This window comes from Gallinula chloropus (assembly GCF_964237585.1).
Source record: "Gallinula chloropus genome assembly, chromosome: 1".
Lineage (NCBI taxonomy): Eukaryota > Metazoa > Chordata > Aves > Gruiformes > Rallidae > Gallinula > Gallinula chloropus.
This window is the reverse complement of record NC_140085.1, coordinates 25502775-25524833: the sequence shown is the minus strand read 5'-3', so window position 1 is coordinate 25524833 and position 22059 is coordinate 25502775. Positions and strand designations below refer to the sequence as shown.

The 22059-nt window shown below is 45.5% G+C and overlaps 1 protein-coding gene across 1 annotated transcript; it reads left to right on the top strand.

Annotated features, from left to right (window-relative positions):
• Positions 1–4661: 4661 nt before the first annotated feature.
• On the top strand, positions 4662–8011 carry TMEM213 (transmembrane protein 213; the record flags this gene model as incomplete). The annotated part of the gene is made up of 3 exons (XM_084269344.1): positions 4662–4743; positions 6881–6949; positions 7785–8011. 3 exons carry the CDS (start codon positions 4662–4664, stop codon positions 8009–8011), a joined length of 378 nt encoding a protein of 125 aa, XP_084125470.1.
• Between the last annotated feature and the right edge of the window lie 14048 nt (positions 8012–22059).

Genomic DNA, 22059 nt, shown 5'->3' with positions numbered 1-22059 from the left:
TCTGAACCCACAGCACAGTCTTACTACCTTGGCAAAACTGTTACGTTCCTTTCAGGATATTGGTATTTGCTTCTGTTTTGCACTTATGCTGCTCTTTTTCAGACTCATAGTCACACCCAGCTACTCCCCTACAAGCTGCTGGGGCAGGGGGAACAGAAGGGACCCCCAACACACATTTCATCGACAAAACAAGCTGCGCTACACCAGCCGCTCCATCCTATCAGCCAAGGAGCAAGCAGACAGAGTGCAGAGATAAAGCCATCTCTCTCGCCCTTCCCTCCCCCCGTCCCTCCCTTCCTGGGCAGAGGAGAAAAGCAGGAAGCATATCGTATTTCATCCCTCTGGCATGTGAAGTGAGAACATTACTTTATAATAATCTTATTATTAAAGATGAGACGATGATGGCTGGTGACGAGGCTCTGTTTAGAGAGGCCTCATCAGTGGGCTCATTGTTGGTGCCCTCAGCTCTGCAGCTGAAGGCAGCCCTTCTCAGGCAGCCCTGCACACACACACCCCCCCCAGGAAGGCTGGTTTCAGGCTCCCTTGCTGGGGTCTCCAGAGGGACAGTGTGGGGTCACAGCACGACCACAGGCTCAGCGTTTGTCTTAGAGCAAAATCAGCCTGGTCTGGAAAACAAGGGCAAGGTTGTGGCAGTATTCAAAATGCTACAGCTGCTTTCCTCTCTGCAACAGAAAGCAGATCCTCTCTCCGCTTCTGTGTTAAAGAGCAAAAACTTTGTAGGTTTGATTTTTTTTTCCCTTCATTTGCCTAGTTTTAAAAAATCAAATCCCCCTTTCATTGGTAGCTTTATCTTAGATGGCTACTTTTTACATCAGTGAAGATACGAAACAAAACAGCTCCCTCCCTGATGGACACATTATTGGCATCAGGCTTGAGATTTTGAGCTTTTTTTAAGCTATTTTGAGGGCTTCATAAAGGCACTTAAGCTTTTTTTGAGCTTTATAAAGGCCACCTGGGAGGGAGCTTGCCCTGCAATACAAAGACGGTGGGCTGCTAACAGACAGCCCTGCCCTCCCAACAGATGCCTTTTCTACAGCTGCACTTGAAGATTTTGCTACCTACAAAACAAGCATAGGAGATAGACCTGCTCCTGTGGTCTCATCAACAGCATGAACCACCTAGCATCCTCCTTGGTGTTTAGACCCATGACCTCAAAGGCTGCGCAGAGCCCCTGTGAGTACTAACTGGGAATTGTCAGTTGGCTCTGGGATCAGTATCTCAGCTATAATCACTCCTTGCTCAGCTCCACTGGGCAGAAGATTCTGTGTGGTTACATGGGATGTTAATTTTTGAGCTCTTTCACCAAAACTCCCTCCTATTGCAACAGCTAAGCAGACTAGCACCTCAGGTAAGCTGAAATGGGGGTAGGAGTATAGTTAACCAAACCTCAAGTGTTGCAGAATAAAAAGGGATTTGTCCTCTTTTCCCTGATATGCCTGGATGTGATGCACCTGCTCAGCTGTTCTCTTGTGGATCCCGTGTTTTACCCTGAGTTGAATACTATACTGTGGCTTACTCGCCATGTTACAGATCACTGCTGGGATGGAACAGGATTGCAGCAGGAATCAGCTTGTATTTGGAATTAAAAATATAAACATGTTGCCTATGTAAACAAGAAAAAAAATTTATAGACTGAGTGCATGTGTACATATGCAATAAAGGCAATGACTTTCTAAGAGCCACAGCTGGTGATGATGCATCAAGGGTAATACCTTGGTCATCAGAGAACTTTAACTGTGAAGCTCTATGTGGCTTAAAATATACCAAACAGTAGGAATTGCCTCCTTCATAATTATCAGGAAAAGCTGACCAGCAGCCCTACATGCTGTGAAAGAGACTTCAAGGGGAGGAGTGGGCAAGTACCTAGTTTTTAAATAAACCAAGTCCTGCCTTGAGAACTGCATGGAAACGGGAGCCTGAGGAAAGGAAAAATAGGAAAAGGAAGCCCCTCCATCTCTGCTGGTGCTGCTGTCATGCCTTGCTTGCCAGGGCATCCCACCAGAGACAGGCACTGCTGCAATGCAAAGGAAAGGTTTTGGAGAGTCTTACCGCTCTTCCAGCAGTCACAGCACTGAAATTTAAATATGACAAAAAGAAGAAAGGCAAAAAATCCCAATCTGTGTCAGGAGATGATTTTATAGGGCTCCCACAGTGTCAGAACTTATCAAGCAAAGCCTTCATCTCTGATCTGATCCAAAATCCACTGGAGCCAAGTGCAGCTTCAGGAGACTTGGAGGCAGGCCCTTTTTGAACTACATAGGGAACATGTTTTGGAAAGGAAAAGAAATACATTATATTAATTGTGCAAAACATTTTCAGCATCCCTTAGGAATGGGCACATTTACTTGCAAGTTGACAAAGACCATTTAGGTAGGAGTTAAATTTCAAAAGAGATTTCATTACAAATTGAATCATTCATTCAATGGAAGAGAGGTTTTGTCTTTTTTCATTTCCCCTCAAACATTTTCTGCTGCACAGAACACTTTTGTACTCATTATTTTTTCAAAATTAACTGCCAGGTCATCTTTCAGCAGGAAACCCTGTTAAGAAATTCAGGAGGGAAGGGTGAAGCTGTGAGAAAGTGGAGTGCCTTTCCCCAGTAAAGGGTTGACTTTTAGTTTTGATGCAACAGAGCACTCAGATAAAAACACAAATAAAAGACAACTGGCACGAAAGGACCTAGATACTGAAATGAGGTAGGGGTAAGGATTATCCTATAGGTTAATTTCAAGCAAATCTGAGCAGTCAGAGAGTTTTTACAGTCTCCTGCCGTGACTCATGTTTCCCAAGGCCAAGAGCAATGGTTTCTGGGGCCACACACCCAGCCTGGCTGCTAGCCGAGCACAACACACCTTGGGCCGCCCTTTGCGTGTTAGCCAAAGGATGGGGCCGTGCACAGCCATAGCAGGAGGTGGCTGTCACAGACCGGCCAGCACAGCCCTAACGCTGCCAGCCCCGGCAGCGTGTTTACAGAAAAACAGGGAGGCAAGGTGGGTAAACATGCCCGTCTCAGCTGGCCTCCCCTTTCAGCCAGGGAATCTGTGGCTTGGTATGGCCCCTCTCTGGGAGAAACCTCTTGCTGCCTGTGTCCTGCTGCATCATGGAAATACCTGCAGCTGGAAGGGAGCAGAGTGTTTGCTGTGGAGGGCTGACCTTCAGGGAGAACAAGGGATTTCACCCCACAGAAACACTGAGCAGGGCCAAGTCCATGTAGGTTTTTCTTGAATGGACACCAAACAAACCTTACCATTTTGCATAGCAGCCCCCCGTTGCATGCAGTTCCTGTGGGAAGTCTATTTCTCCCCCCTGTGGGTTTTAGCAGTGTGGAGGGGGGAAAAAAGGGAAAATTATTAAATTCTGTCAAACGTATTAGGACTGCTGCCCCAGGTGCCTTCCCCCTTGCTTCCCACAGGATGGCTGCACATCCAGAACAGGCCCCAGACAGTTTGGTTCTTACAGGAGCACCTGAAGCCATGAGTGACCACTGCTGAAGAGCACCAGCAATCTGCTTCCTGCTGAGCCCACTCCTCCCAACGCCTTCGTGCCCGATTTAATGCCTGAAGTTTTCTCTAACAGGGACACCATGGTGGGTCAAAGATAGAAGGAAGCAGAGCCAGCAGCCTGGGGAACATCAGCAATGTGCAGTGCTTGTCAGACCAGGACAATACCACAAGCACTTCAACCGTGTGGCTTTTCCAGACAGGATTGTAGGAAAAAAATCTTGCCCTCCAGCTGACGCCATTTGCCAGCAATCCTCCTGGTGGGAAGGCCCAGCTCCTGGCTTTGCCATGTCACGGAGGAGGTGGCGTAACTGCAAGCAAAGGAAGAAAAGTTTTTCCAGGATCACACTGTGCCTGCGTGACAGAGGCAGTGACACACCTGTGCTCACAGGGAGAGAACAGCACAGCAACTTTTTCCTGAGCAGAGGCCCCAAGCTTGAACTGATCCCAACTCACAACCCAACATGGGCCCTTAAGGAAAGGCCGTTGTTACTGTGTAATAGCTGTTGGCAGCCTACATGAAACAACTGGTTTCATCCCATCTCTTGGTGGAAATGTACCCATATCCTGTGTTAACTCAGCAGCTGCTGTACCAGTGTGACCAAAATCTGCTTATTTTTTTTTTTTAATAAGCTGCACAGCCCTTCCAAAAAAGCAGCAGTGCTGGGCAGTTTGGCGGGGGGATGAATCCAGCAAACATGCACAATGAAAGCCAAACAGGGAGACAAATTATCTACTCTCCTCCTCTGCTCCTTTCCAGCTCTATTAGACCACCTTCACAAGACCAAAAGAACACTCAGAGACAGAAGCTGCCTGGGAGGCTGCTGGGAAGGGCTGGCTCCAGAGGCCTTTCCCCCCTCTGGCAGCAGCAGATCCTGAGGAGAAACCTGGCTTGACCTTCAGGGGCCCTCCACCTGCCTCAGCACTGGTATCCACCTCCCGCCAGAGCTGTTCTGGTCAGAGCCCTTCTCTCTCCTCACCTGGTTGTGGCAGGAAAATTCAAGCTGTCCTGGCAGCAGGAAGCTCCTTTGCTCCACCCTCTGCCCCACACATCAGTTCTCTGAGCTTATCGAGGATTTCTGAACCTCAGCTGCCAGCAACAGCGACCTGATCTGTGCGGCCTGCGAGCTGGACCCCAGCATGAAGCTCTTCTCCCACGAGACCTGGGTAGCCTCCGTTGAGCTCTTCTTCACTGTTGTGCTCTGGTGTTCCTGCTCAGCAGGTATTTCTTTACTCTTATTCTACAGTTTCTATACCCTGTCTTCCCCCCACACTCAATACCTAAATGTATTGCCAACTGACAGTAATTTTTCTTTAAAAATAAGGTGGGCTCCCTTGTCTCACCTAGAAAGTGTAAAGAGCTGGGATTGATTAATGCTAATGAGAATTACTTGACACGATTGATCACAGCATCTTTCTGAAGAGATGTGCTTTTGCCAGCTATTTACAGTTCCACTATAAATGCGAGTAGGCTGCAGGTTACTCCACTGAATGGAAAGGAGAGAGAGGACCCTTGCTACATGGCCTTCATGTGCTTGCTGAGGCAAGGGATCGTTTGATATCCTATTCAAGAGGCTCACTGCATATGACTCCATATAAACTCCAGTTTATCTCTTATTAGATGCTTTTTGCAGGGAATCTGGCTTTGGAGCCCCCTAATTGGAGAAGTTGCCTAAAACCAAAATGTAAATGAGACCTGTGAGCTGCTCTTTTCCCATCAGGCAACTGCCTGCATTTGTATATCAGCACTGGTTGAGACCTGCCAGATGTTAAAAATGGCTTAGCTTTGACAGCCTGTCCTTTGGGCTGCAAAGTCTATAAACATGAACCAATGGTCTGTATTCTGCAGCATTTTCTTCCACAGGTTGTACACAGTTTTTAATGATTCTTCCCAGTGCTCCTGTGAGGTACTTATTAACCCAGAACACAAATTATGGGCTTGGCCAAGGTCATTCAGCGGAATCAGAAAGAGGAATGGGGAGTTCTCAGACCCCTCGCTGGAGAAGGCTGCCCAGGGACCTGCTGTGTGGCAGCAGTAGTAAGGAAAGTTCTGGTCTTGTTGATGGTTGGTCAGCTCAAAATGCAAAGCTTTTGTTTGTGGTTACTTGGAAAATACAAAAATCAAAGCAAAGGTTTGGTCAAAGGTCTTGTTCTGTTTTCCCAAGCTGAAACTAAACCTGAGCCATTATTTTGAAAATCTTTAGTGAAGTCAATCTGGAACTGATTTTCTCTACCATGCTACAAATTACAGGCTCAGTGATGGTTTGACTGGAAGCAGTTCTCTCATGGCTTCTGTCTGGTCTGTGTTCCAGCAGCGTCTTGGAGGCCCTCCTCCTTACTCCTGTAGCCTCCCCAGGCTGTTTTTCATGTGTCTCTGCAGGGCACCATCTCAGCATGGGGTCCTTACCTGTCTGAGCTTGAACTGTACTGCTCTTTGACTCCTTCCCTTCTGCAGCAGGCTGGTGCTAATGCACAAAGACCGCAGCAGCCCATGTTTTTGCCATGCAGGCATCCTGCAGCTGTGCTTGCATCTGATTCTGCAGTTGTGTGAGGTGCAAGGAAGGGGATATTAGAAGGTCTAAGGGGGCTTTGGCCTGTGATGCCATGTACAAATTTGGGGGCCTGGACACAAGCCACAGAGCTGTGCCAGAGTACATGTGCTCTGATTCTGGGTAGAATGCAGGATGAAGATGTAAAACCTCCATTGAAGACCCTGTCTTTCTCCCTGCCTTATTCCTTTCTGTATGTTGTATTTTCCAGCCTGGCTATCGTGCTGGCCTGCAGGAGCCCGGCCACAGCAGTTTCAGATACAGCTGCACCTATACTGCAGCAAGCCAAAGCTTCCTGCTGAGGCTGTGGTGGATCTGCTGAGGTTCTGTGTGGATGGGCTCAGCCCTCAGCTCCATGAGACTCTTTTGCACCCTGAAGTTACTGGGATTTTTCTAAGGGCGAAAGGAGATAGATACATAGCTTGCCAGCCATGGATCTCCCCATGCCACTGAACGCTCTCTCATTTCAGTCCTTGCTTGTTCCCCCTTTGCAGCTTGGGAAAGGACAGTGGTTAATTTGAGCTCTGAGTGAACAGCTCACACCAGGGTTGTACCCATGTAGAGGCACAGTGATTCAACTGCTACTTATGGCTGGTGCTAGAGCACCTGTCTCTAGAGCCCGTGTTGATAGTAGTGGGCTGAGAAAGCATACCCTGATGCAGCAATGTTTAGGGGCAGGAACTTACTTTCTCCAAGTTCTTTCCTTCCTACAGACCTCTGCGAATCCAATGGCATTCAGATTTTCATACTTGATGCCCAGTATTGCTTTTTTAACCCAACTTGCCTTTTCTGCTGTGCTTTCCCCTTCAGCAGGTGAAGACATCTCCAATGTTTCAACAGGCTCCACGCTCACAACTGAGTATGAAGCACCATGTCTCAGTAAGTATTCATAAATCATTGAAGCGACAGGACAAGGGGTAATGGCTTTAAAATGAAAGATGGCAGATTTAGATTAAACCTTAGGAAGAAATTCTTCGCTGTGAGGGTGGTGAGGCCCTGGCACAGGTTGCCCAGAGGAGCTGTGGCTGTCCCCTCCCTGGCAGTGTTCAAGGCCAGGCTGGATGGGGCTTTGGGCAACCTGGTCTAGTGGAGGGCGTCCCTGCCCATGGCAGGTGGGTTGGGACTAGGTGATCTTTAAGCTCACTTCCAACCCAAACCAGTCTGTGAATCTGTGATTCTATACATTCCTTAACTAACTGTAGGAAATTGGACTGATTTAAATTAAAGAAAGAAGACATGGAATTGTTAAAGAATTATTTTATTTTTAAACATGTAGACCAGAGAATCACTAATGGTGGTGTGTTTTGCAGTTGTTACACCCAAGTCAAAGTTAACAGCCCAGCGGAGAGCAGCCGCTGCTGTACTACTGACAGAGGTATTGGTTACCTAAATTATTGGAGATCCTGCTGACGCTGTCTCTTACTATCTCATATGAAGGTTTCTTTATCCTGGGTTTATTTTTCATTTTAACTAGCTAATCCTATCACACTCCTTTCCTAAAATTGACTGGGGACATGCTACATGGGTGTTTTAAAAGATTTCTGTAGATGGACACAATGGTAGGAGGAGCAGTTCAGGTGATTCTTGAAGAGATACATATGAAACCAAATATTGCCATCCCCCAGGTCAAGAGCAAGGTTTAGGGGAAAGATGCCAAGGCAGAGTGACAGATCACAGGGCAGACAGTGAAGCCACTGTCCCATCTGCCTTCTAGCAAAGGAAATCTGTTACGGACTTATCCCATCAGCTTCCTTCATCTCTTTGCCACCAGATGTGAACTTCTGCACACAAGCAGCCATGTGCTGCCCGACAGGCATGGACGATTACGGATGGATTGCAGCAGCCGTCGGCTGGAGCCTCTGGTTTCTGACTCTCATCTTGCTCTGTGTGGACAAGGTCATGAAGCTCCGTCCTGATGAACCCAAATATTTGGTGGCCTGAAGCAGAGCAAGCTAGCAAGCAGCAGCACTTGGGAGCAGTGAGGTACAGACAGACTGACAAAGCATTTCAATCATTTCCCAAGAAACAAAAAAGAAAGGGTACGTACCTTCAGCCAAATAAGTCCAGATCTAAGCAGGGCACCTGCTGGGGCTTCATGCTTCTCCCCAGGTCAGAGCTGCCAGCCAAGGTGTTGAGTGGGTAAGTCCCTGCAAGCCACCATGTGTGTCCCACAGAACACAGAAATCTTTTTCTGTGAGCCCTTTCATGCTTGCTCTGAGTGTGCCAGAAGCAGCAAGATGCTGAAGGACCAATCACCAGTCTGTAGCCCATTGCCTTAAGACAACCCAGAACATAATCTTTGACTTTGGAAATAGAAAGTGGAGAAATAAAGATATTTTCTGGAGGATCAGTGTTACCAGATCCATTATGAAGCTTTAGGCCAGGTTCCATCAGTAAGCGGATGTAACTGATTATATTGAGTCCTTCTTACCCACTAAATTGTGGTATTTTAAAATCTATTAACTGATACCAGTGAAAACTCTTGTTATGGAAATTTAAGGACTGTTTGGCCTGGTTTGAAATTAAAACTTGTTTTTCCAGTGCAGTTTATATGCAAACTATTTTGTGAGAATGGAATGTTGTATGTATGTATTCAGCTAGCACCTGCTCAAGTAACTAAGCTCAGCTGAACCACGGCACGCAGGTTTAAAACTGCATGTCCAACCCACTCACACAACTGCTCCTATTTATGTAAGTTGATAATAAACACTCTTATTAATGTAAAGATTCTCACTGAGTAGTGTATATTGATAAAGCACATACTGGCAAGGAACTACCCAACCCAGCTTGTCAGACACATGGTGGTGCTAACTAATCTTCACGCAGAAGGGTTGGCCTCACTGCACTCAAACTGTCTGTTGTGGGGCAATTGCACTGGCTTGATTTCTATTATTAAAACAATAAATCAACGTTGAACCCATCTAAACATACACAAGATTAGCAAACCTGCTAGACACCAACTGAAATGAAATATAATAAGTTACTTTTAAACCAAATCAAGTTCTATTGGAGATTCATATCTTTTATGGTTTATAAATGTGTAACTTTTCCTGTTAGAAAAGATACAAATCTGCTTAAGACTCTTCTAATCAATTCTGGCACAACCGGGTGCTTCCATCAGGGCAACTCTCTGCCATTTCAGAATGATGGACAGTTGTCCCTTATCAACTATCCACCGCCAACAGGAATCAGGACAAGTTAGACTCTGAGGAAAAGACATCCTTCCCTACCGTTCCTATCACTTAACACAAAAAAATCTTCTGGAGTGCAGAGATGCCAGTGTCAGGAAAGAAAGTTTTGAAAGGGAAGGGCTTCATTCCTTTGTGGCTTTTCTTACTATGTGTGGTCTGTTGGCTGTTTGGGTTTTTTTCTTTTTACACGTGCCATACTACTAGTGGTAAACAATCACAAAGTATTGCTCAATTAAGGAAAAAAAAGAGCAACATTTCAACATATAGCAATTTAAAATAAAAGCAATTTTCACAAGACAACTCCCCATGTTGCACCAGCCAACTATTTCTTTCCACAAAAAAAAACCAAACCCAAGCAACCACGAAACCGCCCTCTTACATGTACAGACTTACAGAAACAAGGGACTCTCCACCTTAGTGAACTGACAATTAATGAACACTATGGTCACTGATGGACAAGAAATCTTCTAGATAAATCTATTTTCCCCTGATTTATTAGTTTTAATAGTGGAAAAGGCAATGTCACAGATATGGTGAAAAAAACTCCACATAGTGCTTTAGTGTCTGCCTTCTGCAGATCTCTTCCCACAGTTCTCCAGTCTCATGAAGATTGTGCCATACAGAATCACAGAACGTTAGGAGTTGGAAGGGACCTCAAAAAATCATCTAGTCCACTCCCCCTGCCAGAGCAGGATCACATAGACTAAATCACACAGGAATGCATCCAGGTGGGTTTTGAATATCTCCAGAGAAGGAGATTCCACAACCTCTCTGGGCAGCCTGTTCCAGTGCTCCATCACACTCACAGTGAAGAAAGTTTCTCCTTTCGTTCACATGGAACCTCCTATGCTCCAGCTTGTTCTCCTGGTTGGGAACCTGGTGCCTGCTGGATGAGGCACTGTGTTTTATAGCTTTTGCATTTCCTCAGTTAAAGTGATGAGTGAGTGGATGCATCCAGTCATGGAAGTAAATGTATGCCAGTCAGAAGAGTTCTAAGTATGTGATGCAAATTCTAGAGGTCCTACAGCCCAGCAGAACACCCACCAACTAGCTTCAGAACAACTGTGTAATTCGGGGAGGGTGTGTGTGTGTGTCTGTGTGTGTGTCTGTGTCTTAAAGCCCGTCTTTAAAAGACAGCTTGTTTGTATTTCACACTCCAAAATAGTTTGCTGGTGTGGAGCAACAGCAGGCTTAAACCTCAAGTTTTGTATCTTGCAGCTTCTGTTGAGGATGCACAGCTCAACCAAACGGGGGAAAAAGTGAAAAACCAACATAGTTTTTCATATAACTTAATGCCCCCAGGGATTTTCTATACCCATGTTCAAGGGTGACACCCAAGTCTCAACAAAATCGGGTATACAGATGGAATATTTTACAGATCATTTTTCCTGTGCAATGTATACTTTTTTCTAGAGCAGCGACCTCTAAACCTGATGTAACATAACAGTTTTGTTTCCTTATTGTATCTCTTACTGCGACATCTCACACTGCCAGGTTTGATTTACAGCTTCTTCACGTCATCTGACTCCCTGTGGATTGCTCCATTTAGAACAAGGTAGTCCTCTAACGATTTTCATGAACATACTACTACTCCCAGTCTGTCCAGGATCCCTAAACAAAGTGGTGGCCTCTCAAAAGCTCAAAGGCTATCAATGGAAACATCTGTTCCTATGCAACACAGTATATATATATATATATATTTATATATAAATAAAGAGACTCTCCAAGGTACACACTACATGTTGTACTGATCCTAGACACGGGGGGCAATCATGAGTGTAACACAAAGCAACACACCATACAAAAAGAGGGTGAAAGACCCAGTGGTATTGTCTATGTTACAGGGCCTTGTCAAGAGTTACAGAAAGCGCAGAATAAATCAGTTGCATCCAAAAGACTTGAAAAAAATGATATTAAGAGAAAGATTAGGATCAGAAATGGATTATTTACAATAAATATAATCCAAAGGTTGTCTGTGGGCTGCTGTTGCATTTCTTGTAATATTTTTTAGTTAAGGAACATACAGCCACACAGCTTGTGGGTTATAAACCATATTTTAAGACTAAGTCACAGTAGAAGGCTGTAGTCTGGTTTTGATGCACAAATTAAAGGTGACTTTATAGTACAATGCCTTATAAGTGTGGTCCATGAGCAATGCCATAGGCTTGTGTACTCATTTGTTGTGTATTATTTCATGTTCCTAGTAATACCACTGATATTAAAATACCTCCAATAGTAGATACCAGCTGGTTCAATGACACCCAAGTCCGGTTGACTTGAAGGGAGCTAGGCATACATGCAGCACATGCCTTGTTTGGTTGTTTGGGGTTTTTTCAGTGTAATTCAGGAACCTGTCATTTTTGTTCCTCCGTAACACCTTGGGAGCAAAGCATAACCCCTGAGTTATCAGTAAGTATAAATCATTTCACCTATGCTCAACCTTGGTGCCCCTTCAGACTGCTACATACCATGTCATGCTGTAGCACTGAGCTGGTTTAGCCTCTTGTACATCCAAACATATGTAAAATATATGATGATAGCTCATACCACCTATTAGCTGCAGGCTACCCTCTCAGAAGGATGATGGAAATGGTAATGTTCCCATCTTTTATAGCACATTGTCCAGTCAAGTTCTGGGTCCTTGAACCAAGAAGTTCCTCACTGGAATGAGATGGAGAAGAAATCTATTCCAGCTCATATGATTTAGTACAAGGAAAACCAAACCAAACCGGTTGAAACCTGTATGGCAGAATAAAAATAAGTGTGACTGAAGAGGCATAAGTATGAACCCACCCAGACATTGACAATCAAGTCAGAACAGTTCTTCATATTTTCTGAACAAAGTCTCTGAATTTCAGCTGCGAAGTTGTGTAGTGCCTGGAAAGGAGAGATGCAGATGGCACCTGGGAAAGCCGCTGCTCTCCACACCTCTGGGATAGACGGAGAAGCAGGGACATGTAGGGATGAGCACTTCTAACACCAAAAGAGAAAAAACATTAGCAGCTGCACAGCATTGCAGGGCAACTATAATTTGCCTGGAGATAGTATCAATCACAGCTGACTAGTGATTTTTTAAATTCTTAATTTAAGACTAAATGGATTGGTACTTGATGCATGACTCCTCATCTTTTTAGATACCATTGCTCTGGTAATGACTCACATTACTCACTGCCTTTATCCTTGGGGTTTTAGTGAATGAGCTACATATTAAGCAATTGCACTTTACAATGATTACACTTTGCAGAATCACTAGAGGGATGAAAACCAGCGAGCGTCAAGAGCTTCCCACTCACACGAAACACACAGAGAAAAGACAGAGGTTAAATTCATAAGAAAAGGTGCTCTGTGCTGGGACTCTGTAGGAATTTTGATAAAGCTGTTACAAAAACTAGGATTTCAGAAAGTTATTGCAATTAATTGCAGTCAGGGAATGAAATACATCCATTCCTGGGAATCCATCACCCTCTCACATCCATACGCTCCAGATCCTGTGGTATTGGAGTCACCCCAATATCTGTCGTGGAATTCAAACCTCGCTGCAGGTTTCTGTCCTAGAATCAAACACACTCTTTTCCATGCCTCTATCCTCCCATTTTTTTTTCTTCCCCCTACTCCTCCATCCCTCACCTGCCCCGTGGAGGGGGGACACAAGTGAGTGGCTGTGTGGTGCTCAGCTGCTGGCTGGGGCTAAACCACAACAAGAGCTTGTTTTCAGTTCCTAATAACCACCTCTAAATAAACACCGGGTAGACAATGCTGCATTGCCTCCCAGGTCTGCAGACAGCTCTAAGATACGCAGGCTTTTCCTGTCCAAATGAATGGTATGAGATCTAGAGACACATTCAATTAACCACTTTCCTGTCAGAACTAGTGGTTTATGGACCCCCAATGCCTTGCTGGCACAGGACTCTCACAGAAAGACAGTTCCCTTCAAAAAGAAAGCCTCTCTGCAGCCGGAGGAGAAAAGCGCCCAGTGTCAGTGACCAGTGCCAGTGACTCTGTTCCAAACCCCACACCCTGCCTCTGAGGGTGCCCTTCGCTCTAAGAGCTAAGGCACTGCACTAGTTGCAAAAAACTGTTTTCTCCCTCTGCTACTAGTCATGTGTTCTGACTGTGAACCTGCCAGGTGCATGTTTTGGGGACTGTGTGAGCACTCACTTTATGCTGGTCCCAAATCCCTCTGTTTCTCTGTCTCTCCAAAGATTCCCTTCTCTTGAAGGAACCAAAGGAACCCAATTTGTAACCTAGTTTAGATGAAGATGCCACAGGCTGTACAGACCTTTCACATGCTGTTGCAACAGCAAGGTAGGATCAAAGGCCCCTCTGGTCTCATTCCATCTCCCAGCGGGACATATTTGGGGAAGAGGATAAGAACCATGTGGCACACAGCAACCCTCCCTCCCCCTACTCTGCCCAGCTCACAGGTGAAATCCAGCACCCTTCTGATACAGAACTGAGCTCCCTTATATCTGCTCTTCCCTCCGGCATTGTGAAATTAATCCTCCGAGGACTGGGGATAGTTTGATGCAGTAATACCTTTCTGTGCCTTTTCCTGCTTTGCCCTCATGATTACAACCACTGCAGTTTCTCCCCACATTTTCTCATTTGCTCTTCACATATTCACTGCTGAGCTGGAGCACTAACTTAAACACAGCGTGTCACTCTTCAAATGTTTCATGAGTGGGTTTATTTTGTTTAAGACCAGCATACAGAAGACTTTTCTCTAATCCCCAAGTCCTGGTTGAACTTTCTCCTGCCTCTTTGCTCTTTGTTGGCTCTGTGTTCCAAACTGTTTACCCATTTCAGCTTTACCTTTATTAGTCACTATTTACTCAATACAGGAGAGGTTTCCTCCCTTCCTTCACTGCCCATAGATATGCCCAGTGTTGGTTGCAACAACCCAAAAGACCTGCCTCGTCCTTTCTTTATCTTCTCTATACAGTGGGGACCTGGAAATCAAACTGACCCCAGCTGATGGTATTTCTGTAAGCTCTGCCTCTTTTCTGATGACTTCTCTTGACCTAAGTTCTTTTATTAATACCCTATCAGTGGCTTTTCCAGTCTGCTTAGCTTATCTAATCACAAAGACAAAACAAGCGGTACTAACATACAGAGCTGTGGTTGGTGAGTCACTGAGAGAACCAGAACCACCTTTCCTTGCTTGTAGTTTCCGGAGCTCAGGATTAAACATGCAGACAAACCTGGTTTTCACTGTGACTTTATAGAAAAGAGGTTACAGCACTTCTTCCTGCCCTCTGCAACGTGCTCTGCTTTGTCTAAACGGGGAAGATAAGGGTGACATCTGCAAAACAATCCCTGCCAGGCATTTCTCCCTTTGTGACACTTCAGCATATGGCATATTTCAACCAGATCAGTCCAACAACAGTCAGTTCCAATGTGGTAACACTCTGGGATCAAATATGTGAAGAATTCACCATGCTCCAGCTGAGCCGTACTAACATCTAGTGCAGAATGTTCATTAAGAGGTGTTACACCATCATTAAATAGAGGAGTAAGTTATGCTCATTGGCACCGGTGATGAGTCCTGAAATACAAAGGAATTTGGGCTGTTCAGCCTTGAGGAAAGAAAGCTAAGAGGGGATCTTATTAATCCTTATAAATATCTCAAGTGTGGGACAGGGGGAAATGGCCAGCCCCTCGTCAGTGGTCTGTGGGGACAGGACAAGGGGCACTGGCTGCAAGTTGGAGCACAGGAAGTTCCGCACCAACATGCAGAGGAACTTTTTCACAGTGAGGGTGACAGAGCCCTGGGACAGGCTGCCCAGGGCGGGTGGTGGAGTCTCCTTCTCTGGAGATATTCAAGACCTGTCTGGACACCTACCTGTGCGACCTGTTCTAAGGAACCTGCTTTGACAGGGGGGTTGGACCTGATGATCTCTCGAGGTCCCTTCCAACCCCTACAATTCTGTGATTCTGTGCAAAGCTGCAGGAAACAGCACACTTTGCTCCCAGGTAGCAGTGAGATTATTTGTAGGCAGTGTTGGGTTAGTGATGCCGTCTGCTGAAAGTGACAAACAACTTCTTTTAACTTCCATTGTAGGTCTACTCTGCAAAAGCCAGAACACAGTTTCCAGTGCCCTGGCAAATTTTCTTCTACGTATCAGTGAAGTATAGGAGGATGTAGCTGGAATGTAAATACTGACCACACAGTCCAAAATGGAGTGGGGGTACTGATAAAAGCTGGACATGAGCCAACAATGAGCACTTGCTGCCCAGGCGGCCAACCATATCCTGGGCTGTATTGAAAGAAGCGTGGCCAGCAGATGTAGAGAGGTGATTCTGCTCCTCTACTCTGCTCTTGTGAGACCTCACCTGGAGTATTGTGTCCAGCTCTGGAGCCCTCAACACGGTAAAGACATGGACCTTTTGGACTGGGTCCAGAGGATGGCCACAAGGATTATCAGATAGCTGCAGCACCTCTCCTACGAAGACAGGCTGAGAGAGTTGGGGCTGTCCAGCCTGAAGGCTCAGGGGAGACCTTACTGCAGCTTCCCTGTACCTGAAGGGCCTGCAGGAAAGCTGGGGAGGGACTGTTTGTAAGGGCATGTGGCAATAGCACGAGGGGCAGTGGTATTAAACTAGAGCAGGTTTATATTAGACATTAGGAAGTTCTTTATCATGACGGTGGTGAGACACAGGAACAGGCTGTTCAGAGAGGTGGTGGAGGCCCCATCCCTGGAGGCATTCAAGGTTGGGCTTGATGAACTTCTGAGCAATCCAATGTAGTTAAAGGTGTCCCTGTTTACAGCAGGGGGGATGGACTAGATGGCTTTTAAAGGTCCCTTCCAACTTAATGCTATGATTCTATCCACAGATCCTCTAAAGAGATGGAGATTCCTCACCTCTCATCTTAAATTTCTGAAGTGCTGCTCTCTAAAGCTGACATCATCAAGCCCAAAGACAGAAACTGTCATAATGATCAAACTCATCCATGGAAGCACTTGACAGGAAGCCTTCCATGCAAAAGGCCATGTGACTTACCTGAAACGATTTCAGCCAAGATTGCTTGGATTAACTAACCCAGTAATTGGTTTGTGAGTTTGTGGATGCCTGTAGCCCCTGTATTGAATTGAATTTCAACAAATGTGTATTTGGCAAGTATGTTGAAGCAACACTTACAGTGGCTAACCCACAATTCTTGTTCCTGTTTCCTCACACCCAAGGATAAAAGCTTCCTAAGTTTTTATTATTGCAGTTATTTTTTAAACCCCTGTTTCTTTAGTCACGTTCCTTCCAGATCTGCATTTCAGGATCAAAACAGCAAAGTGCATCTGCCAAATAGAACACTGCATTATTTTTCCTTGAACCATGAAGAGTTTTTCCTGAAACACAAACAATATCCAGCTACAGCTTTTAAATCATGCACAGCACTAAAGCGCTCAAACAGCCTGGATGAGAAAACCAACTTCCGAGAAGCCTTGGGATGGAAATCTTCATGGGAAGTAGTTTTCATGGGAGCATGACAGAGTTCTTAAGATGTGTGCACATTAGACTATAATTCAAAATGCACACCAGTAATTTTCATCTTTCAGTCTCTTTTCTGTTCTCATTTCACTTCGCCTGCTCTACAAGTGGCAGTAAGAGGATTACTGCAAGTGAACTGGAAAACCACCACGTCAGGAATCCACGGAGGTTTAGCATTCATTTCAGAAGAGTCTTCAGAGCATTTGGTCAAATGTGCCAACATTTTATTCCAATTAAGGCAAGATGTAACACAAACTTCCAGTTATGGAGTAAGAACTACTCAAAACTAAACAGGAGCAGCCATTACAAAGGGAAACATAATCTTTAAATTTAAAGAGCATCAAGAAAAAGTAACACGAAATCAAGATGAAACAATCCAGCTCTACAAACTATGAAGTGCAAAGAAACCTGTATTTTTTCTAGTACTAATGGAACTTTTTTTTTTTTTCACCTATCAGGCTTCAGTGGGATTTACAGGACTGCAGCTCTACTCCAGAAAAGTCTCTTTAAAAAGGCAGTGCAACTCCGCAGGATTTTTCCTTCTCAAGTTTCTTACTCTCTGGGTGAGCAAACTCACCCTGGGACTTGTCCATCAAAGCTAGGCACACCTGGCCATGTGCACCCCACACTGTACTAAAGGATTTGTAGGATAAAGTCTCCTTTTGGAGGATACATGCAACTTAATGGGTTTCAGTGGAAGTCATGCAGACCAGACTAGGGACAGTACACAGACCAATGTTTGGATCTGAACTCCAGCCCTTCAGTACGAGCTGGGCTTGTTCCACCTTCCTTGAATTAGTGCCAGAGATACAGAAGACGACTTTTACTGTCCTCCTGACATAAGCTGCTTTCCAAGGGACACTCACTATAGCAGAGATACCTGGCTTTGATCAAGAGCTCAAGCACACTTACACCTGAATACTGCAAAACTACAGAGTCTTTGTCAGCATTGCTGAAAACTTTCATTACTAATTTCTGCTTCCTCACAGACAGTGGAACATACCATTGATAACAGACTGATAAAGTAAGAAGACAAGACAGCTCCAGGTTCGTGTCCTCCCCCTTCCCACCCCCCTATTAAAATGTAGCAGGAAGAAGGAAAAGATGCCTGCCTCAAAAGGGAATTGGATTTTTATTTCCACATTTAAGCATTTTAAAGCTGCTGTTTCTCTCTAGGCACATCTAAACAGTCCTGGAGAAATGCTGCAGCCGCACTGAACTGCTTTCGGGGAGTCTCACTGATGAGAGATGTTCCCCAGTTGAACAGACCAGCACTGCAAATGGTGAAGGGCTGCAGAGAAGTGGGCTGTGTTATGGAATCAGCTTGGGAGGGGGCAAGGGCAATCCCAAAGGTTCTCTCTTTTTTGTGCACTGTCACAGGCGGTCCTGGAGACCTGGTTACTGCCCTTTGCCTTCTGACAATCAGATGTCATCCTTCTTTTAATCTGTTTTGAACTTTATGTCCATATGTAGAAAACACCAAATAGGTGTTACTAAAAATAAACAAATCCATTTATTTCTTTGCTGCTGCAAAAATGTGGCCCACAACATGCTCCCACCTCAAAGCCACAACTGTTCTTCATCTGGCACTTCAAAGCTCTTGACAGAAGTGGTTCTGCTTCAAGGACTGGCACTTGCTATCAAAGGACTGCCAGGTTAGGCATGGAATGGGAAATGCCCATTTCTTCCTCCAGCTGAAAAGTAGTTACAGCTGGAAAAAGGGAGAATGTAGTGAGGGCGTTAAAAAGTGAGTTAAACTGCCTACTGCCATCAGCATCGCACAACTGGTGACTTCACTTGGGCTCTGTCCTGGTTTTGGTCAGGATAGAGTTAAATTCATTTGTAGCAGCGGATGGAATGCTGTGTTTGAGAGTTAAAATGGGAGTAGTGCTGATAACACCCTGATGTTTTTAATTGCTGTGATGCTGCTGCTCTCCAAACACTGTATGTCTAGCCTGTTCCAAACCACTACAAGTAGGAGACACTGCAAAGGGTGAGTGCAACTCCACTCACTACTCTAAGTGGGCAGATTTTACACTATGAGCCCAGCACCTACCCAGCTCACTCCTCCTAAAAGCAAGGTTTTCTTTCCCAAGTCACGTACACAGAGTCATCAACAGGACCACGAGTTACATCCGGGTAAAGATTATTTTATGGTACTGGAGTACATCCCATCTTTCAAACTGAGTGTATGAAAAATAATTGTCATATTTCACTTAGCTCCAAAGATAATTCAGAAGCAGACTAGGGGTCAACATTTTGGCCATGAAAAGGAAGAGAAAACCAACCAAGCTAAATTGCACAGCTCTCATCTCGCCAAGTTCTTCTACATGCCAAACCAAACACAGACTAAACACAAATGTCAAGGAAAATTGTGAAGAAAGAGAAGAGCCCGAAGATTCCATGAACCATATGGTCTAGTCATGGAAATGGATGTAGCTGTTGGTAACAGCTTTCTGTGCCTGTACCAAGTTCTCAATTGATCAAGTGTTTTCAGAAACTGGGAGATTCATTAACAGATACTTAAATTCAGGATACGTTTGAGAAAAAAAAAAGGTTTGGGCTTATCCCCCCTTTTAATAGGGCAATAAATGTTGGCAAAAGAGCTCAAGCAGATGGGGACGCAGAAGCTCACAGATTTTTTTCCCTGAATTCCCAGGCAGAAACGCATTATGGCACATGCATTCCAGAGTCTTTTTGTAGCACACAAAAACACAGCTTTTCCTATAGCTGCAGAAAGTGGGACTCTGTTGTTAAGGCCATCCTTGGAACTAGTGCCTTAGGGCTAAACATCTCTTACTATATGCAGACTATGCCATATAGAATCACAGAATATTAGGAGTTGGAAGGGACCTCAAAAAATCATCTAGTCTAACCTCCCTGCCAGAGCAGGATCACCTAGACTAATTTAAATTACACAGGAACACATCCAGGTGGGTTTTGAATGTCTCCAGAGAAGGAGACTCCACAACCTCTCTGGGCAGCCTGTTCCAGTGCTCCATCACCCTCCCAGTGAAGAAGTTTCTCCTCACATTCACATGGAACTTCCTGTGCTCCAGCTTGTACCCACTGCCCCTCGTCCTATCGCTGGCCATCACTGAGAAGAGCCTGGCTCTGTCCTCCTGACTCTCACCCTTTACATATTTATAAACATTAGTAAGGTCACCCCTCAGTCTCCTCCAAGCTAAAGAGACTCAGGTGCCTCACCCTTCCTCATAAGGAATCATCTTGGTGGCCCTGCACTGGACTCTTTCAAGGAGTTCTATGTCCTTCTTGAACTGAGGGGCCCAGAACTGGACACGATATTCCAGGTGTGGTCTCACCAGGACAGAGTATAGGGGGAGAAGGACCTCTCTTGACATCCTAACCACACCCCTTCTAATACACCCCAGGATACCATTGGCCTTCTTAACCATGAGGGCACATTGCTGGCTCATGGTCATCCTGCTGTCCATCCTGTTGGACCCTCAGGTCCTTCTAACCTACGCTGGTCTTCAACAGGTCAGCCCCCAACCTAGACTGATACCTGGGGTTGTTCTTCCCTAGATGCAAGACCCTACCCTTGCCCTTGTTAAATCTCATTAAACTCTTCTCTGCCCAGCTCTCCACCTAAGTCTTGCTGAAGGGCAGCACAGCCCTCTGGTGTGTCAGCCACCCCTCCCGGTTTTGTGTTGTCAGCAAACTTGCTGACTGTACACTCGATTCCCTTGTCCAGGTCATCAATGAATTTATGGAATAGTACTGGTCCCAGTACCAACCCCTGAGGGGCTCCACTAGATACAGGCCTCCAGTTAGACTGTCCCATTGCTCAACATTCGCTGGCTTCTTTCCTTCAACCACCTCTCAATCCACCTCACTACTCTACTGTCCAGACCACCCTTCCCCAGTTTATGCAGGAGGAAGCTGTGGGAGATGGTGTCAAATGCTTTACTAGGGTCAAGGGAGACGACATCCACCGCTCTACCATCATCTACCCACCTGATTATATCCTCATAAAAGACTATTATATTAGTCAAACATGCCTTCCCCTTGGTAAAATCATGTTGACTGCTCCTAAAAATCCTCTTATCCTTGAGGTGCCTACAGACAGCACCAAGGATAAGTCATTCCATTACCTTTCCAGGGATGGAAATGAGTCTGACCTGTCTGTAGTTACCCAGGTCCTCCTTCTTGCCCTTTCTGAAGGCTGGAGTAACATTTGCTTTGCTCCAGTCCTCAGGCACCTCTCCCATTTCCCAGGATTTAGCAAAGATGATGGATAGCGGCCTAGCAATGACTTTCGTCAGATCCCTCAGCACCCTCGGGTGCATCCCATCAGGATCCGTGGATTTATGGATGTCCAGACAGCTGAATTCATCCCTGACCCACTCCTCATAAGCCAAGGCAGACTCATCATTTATCCTGACCTCCTCCAGGGCTTCAGCCATCTGGGGCTCCTGCAGACAGTCTCCAGCAGTGTAGACATAGGCAAAGGGGGCATTCAGTAACTCTTGCCTTCTTACTATCCTCAGTCACCAGGGCACCCACCTCATTCAATAGAGGGCCTATATTGCCTCTAGCATTAGTTTTTTTCTGCAACGTATTTAAGAAACCCTTTCTGTTGTCCTTGGCCTGCCTGGCGAGATTTAATTCTAAAGAGGCCTTAGCTTTCCTAGTTTCCACCCTACATGCCCTGACAACAGTCTTATATTCCTCCCAAGTCACCATCCCCTTCTTCCATGGGCTGTAGACTCTCATCTTTCACTTGAGTTTGCCCAGCAGTTCCCTGTTTATCCACGCAGGTCTTCTGCCTCCCCTTCTTGACTCCTTTCCAATTGGATGCTCTGATCTTGAGCTTGGAAGAAGTGGTCCTTGAATATGGACCAGCTATCTTGAGCCCTTTTCGCCTCCAGTACTCTGACCCATGGAATTTCCCCCAGCAATTGCTTGAAGAGGCCAAAGTTGGTCCTGCTGAAATCCAGGGTTGCAGTCCTATTTGATATTCTCTTCCTACTGCATGAGATCATGAACTCCATCTCATTATTGCTGCAGCCAAGTCTACTCTCAACCTTCACCACTTCAACCAGTTCCTCCTTGTTAATGAGTACAAGATCCAGCAGCGCTTCTCTCCTCATCCACCATTTGCATTATGAAGTTGTCATCAATGCACTAGAGGAAGCTCCTGGACTGTGAGCAGCTGGCTGTGCAGGCCTTCCAGCAAGTATCTGGGTAGTTAAAATCCCCCGTAAGAACCAGGGCCTGTGATTGTGGGCTACTACAAGCCTCTGTTCCCTTTAGAAGTAAGTTTCCAACAACTATAACTCTTCATCCTTT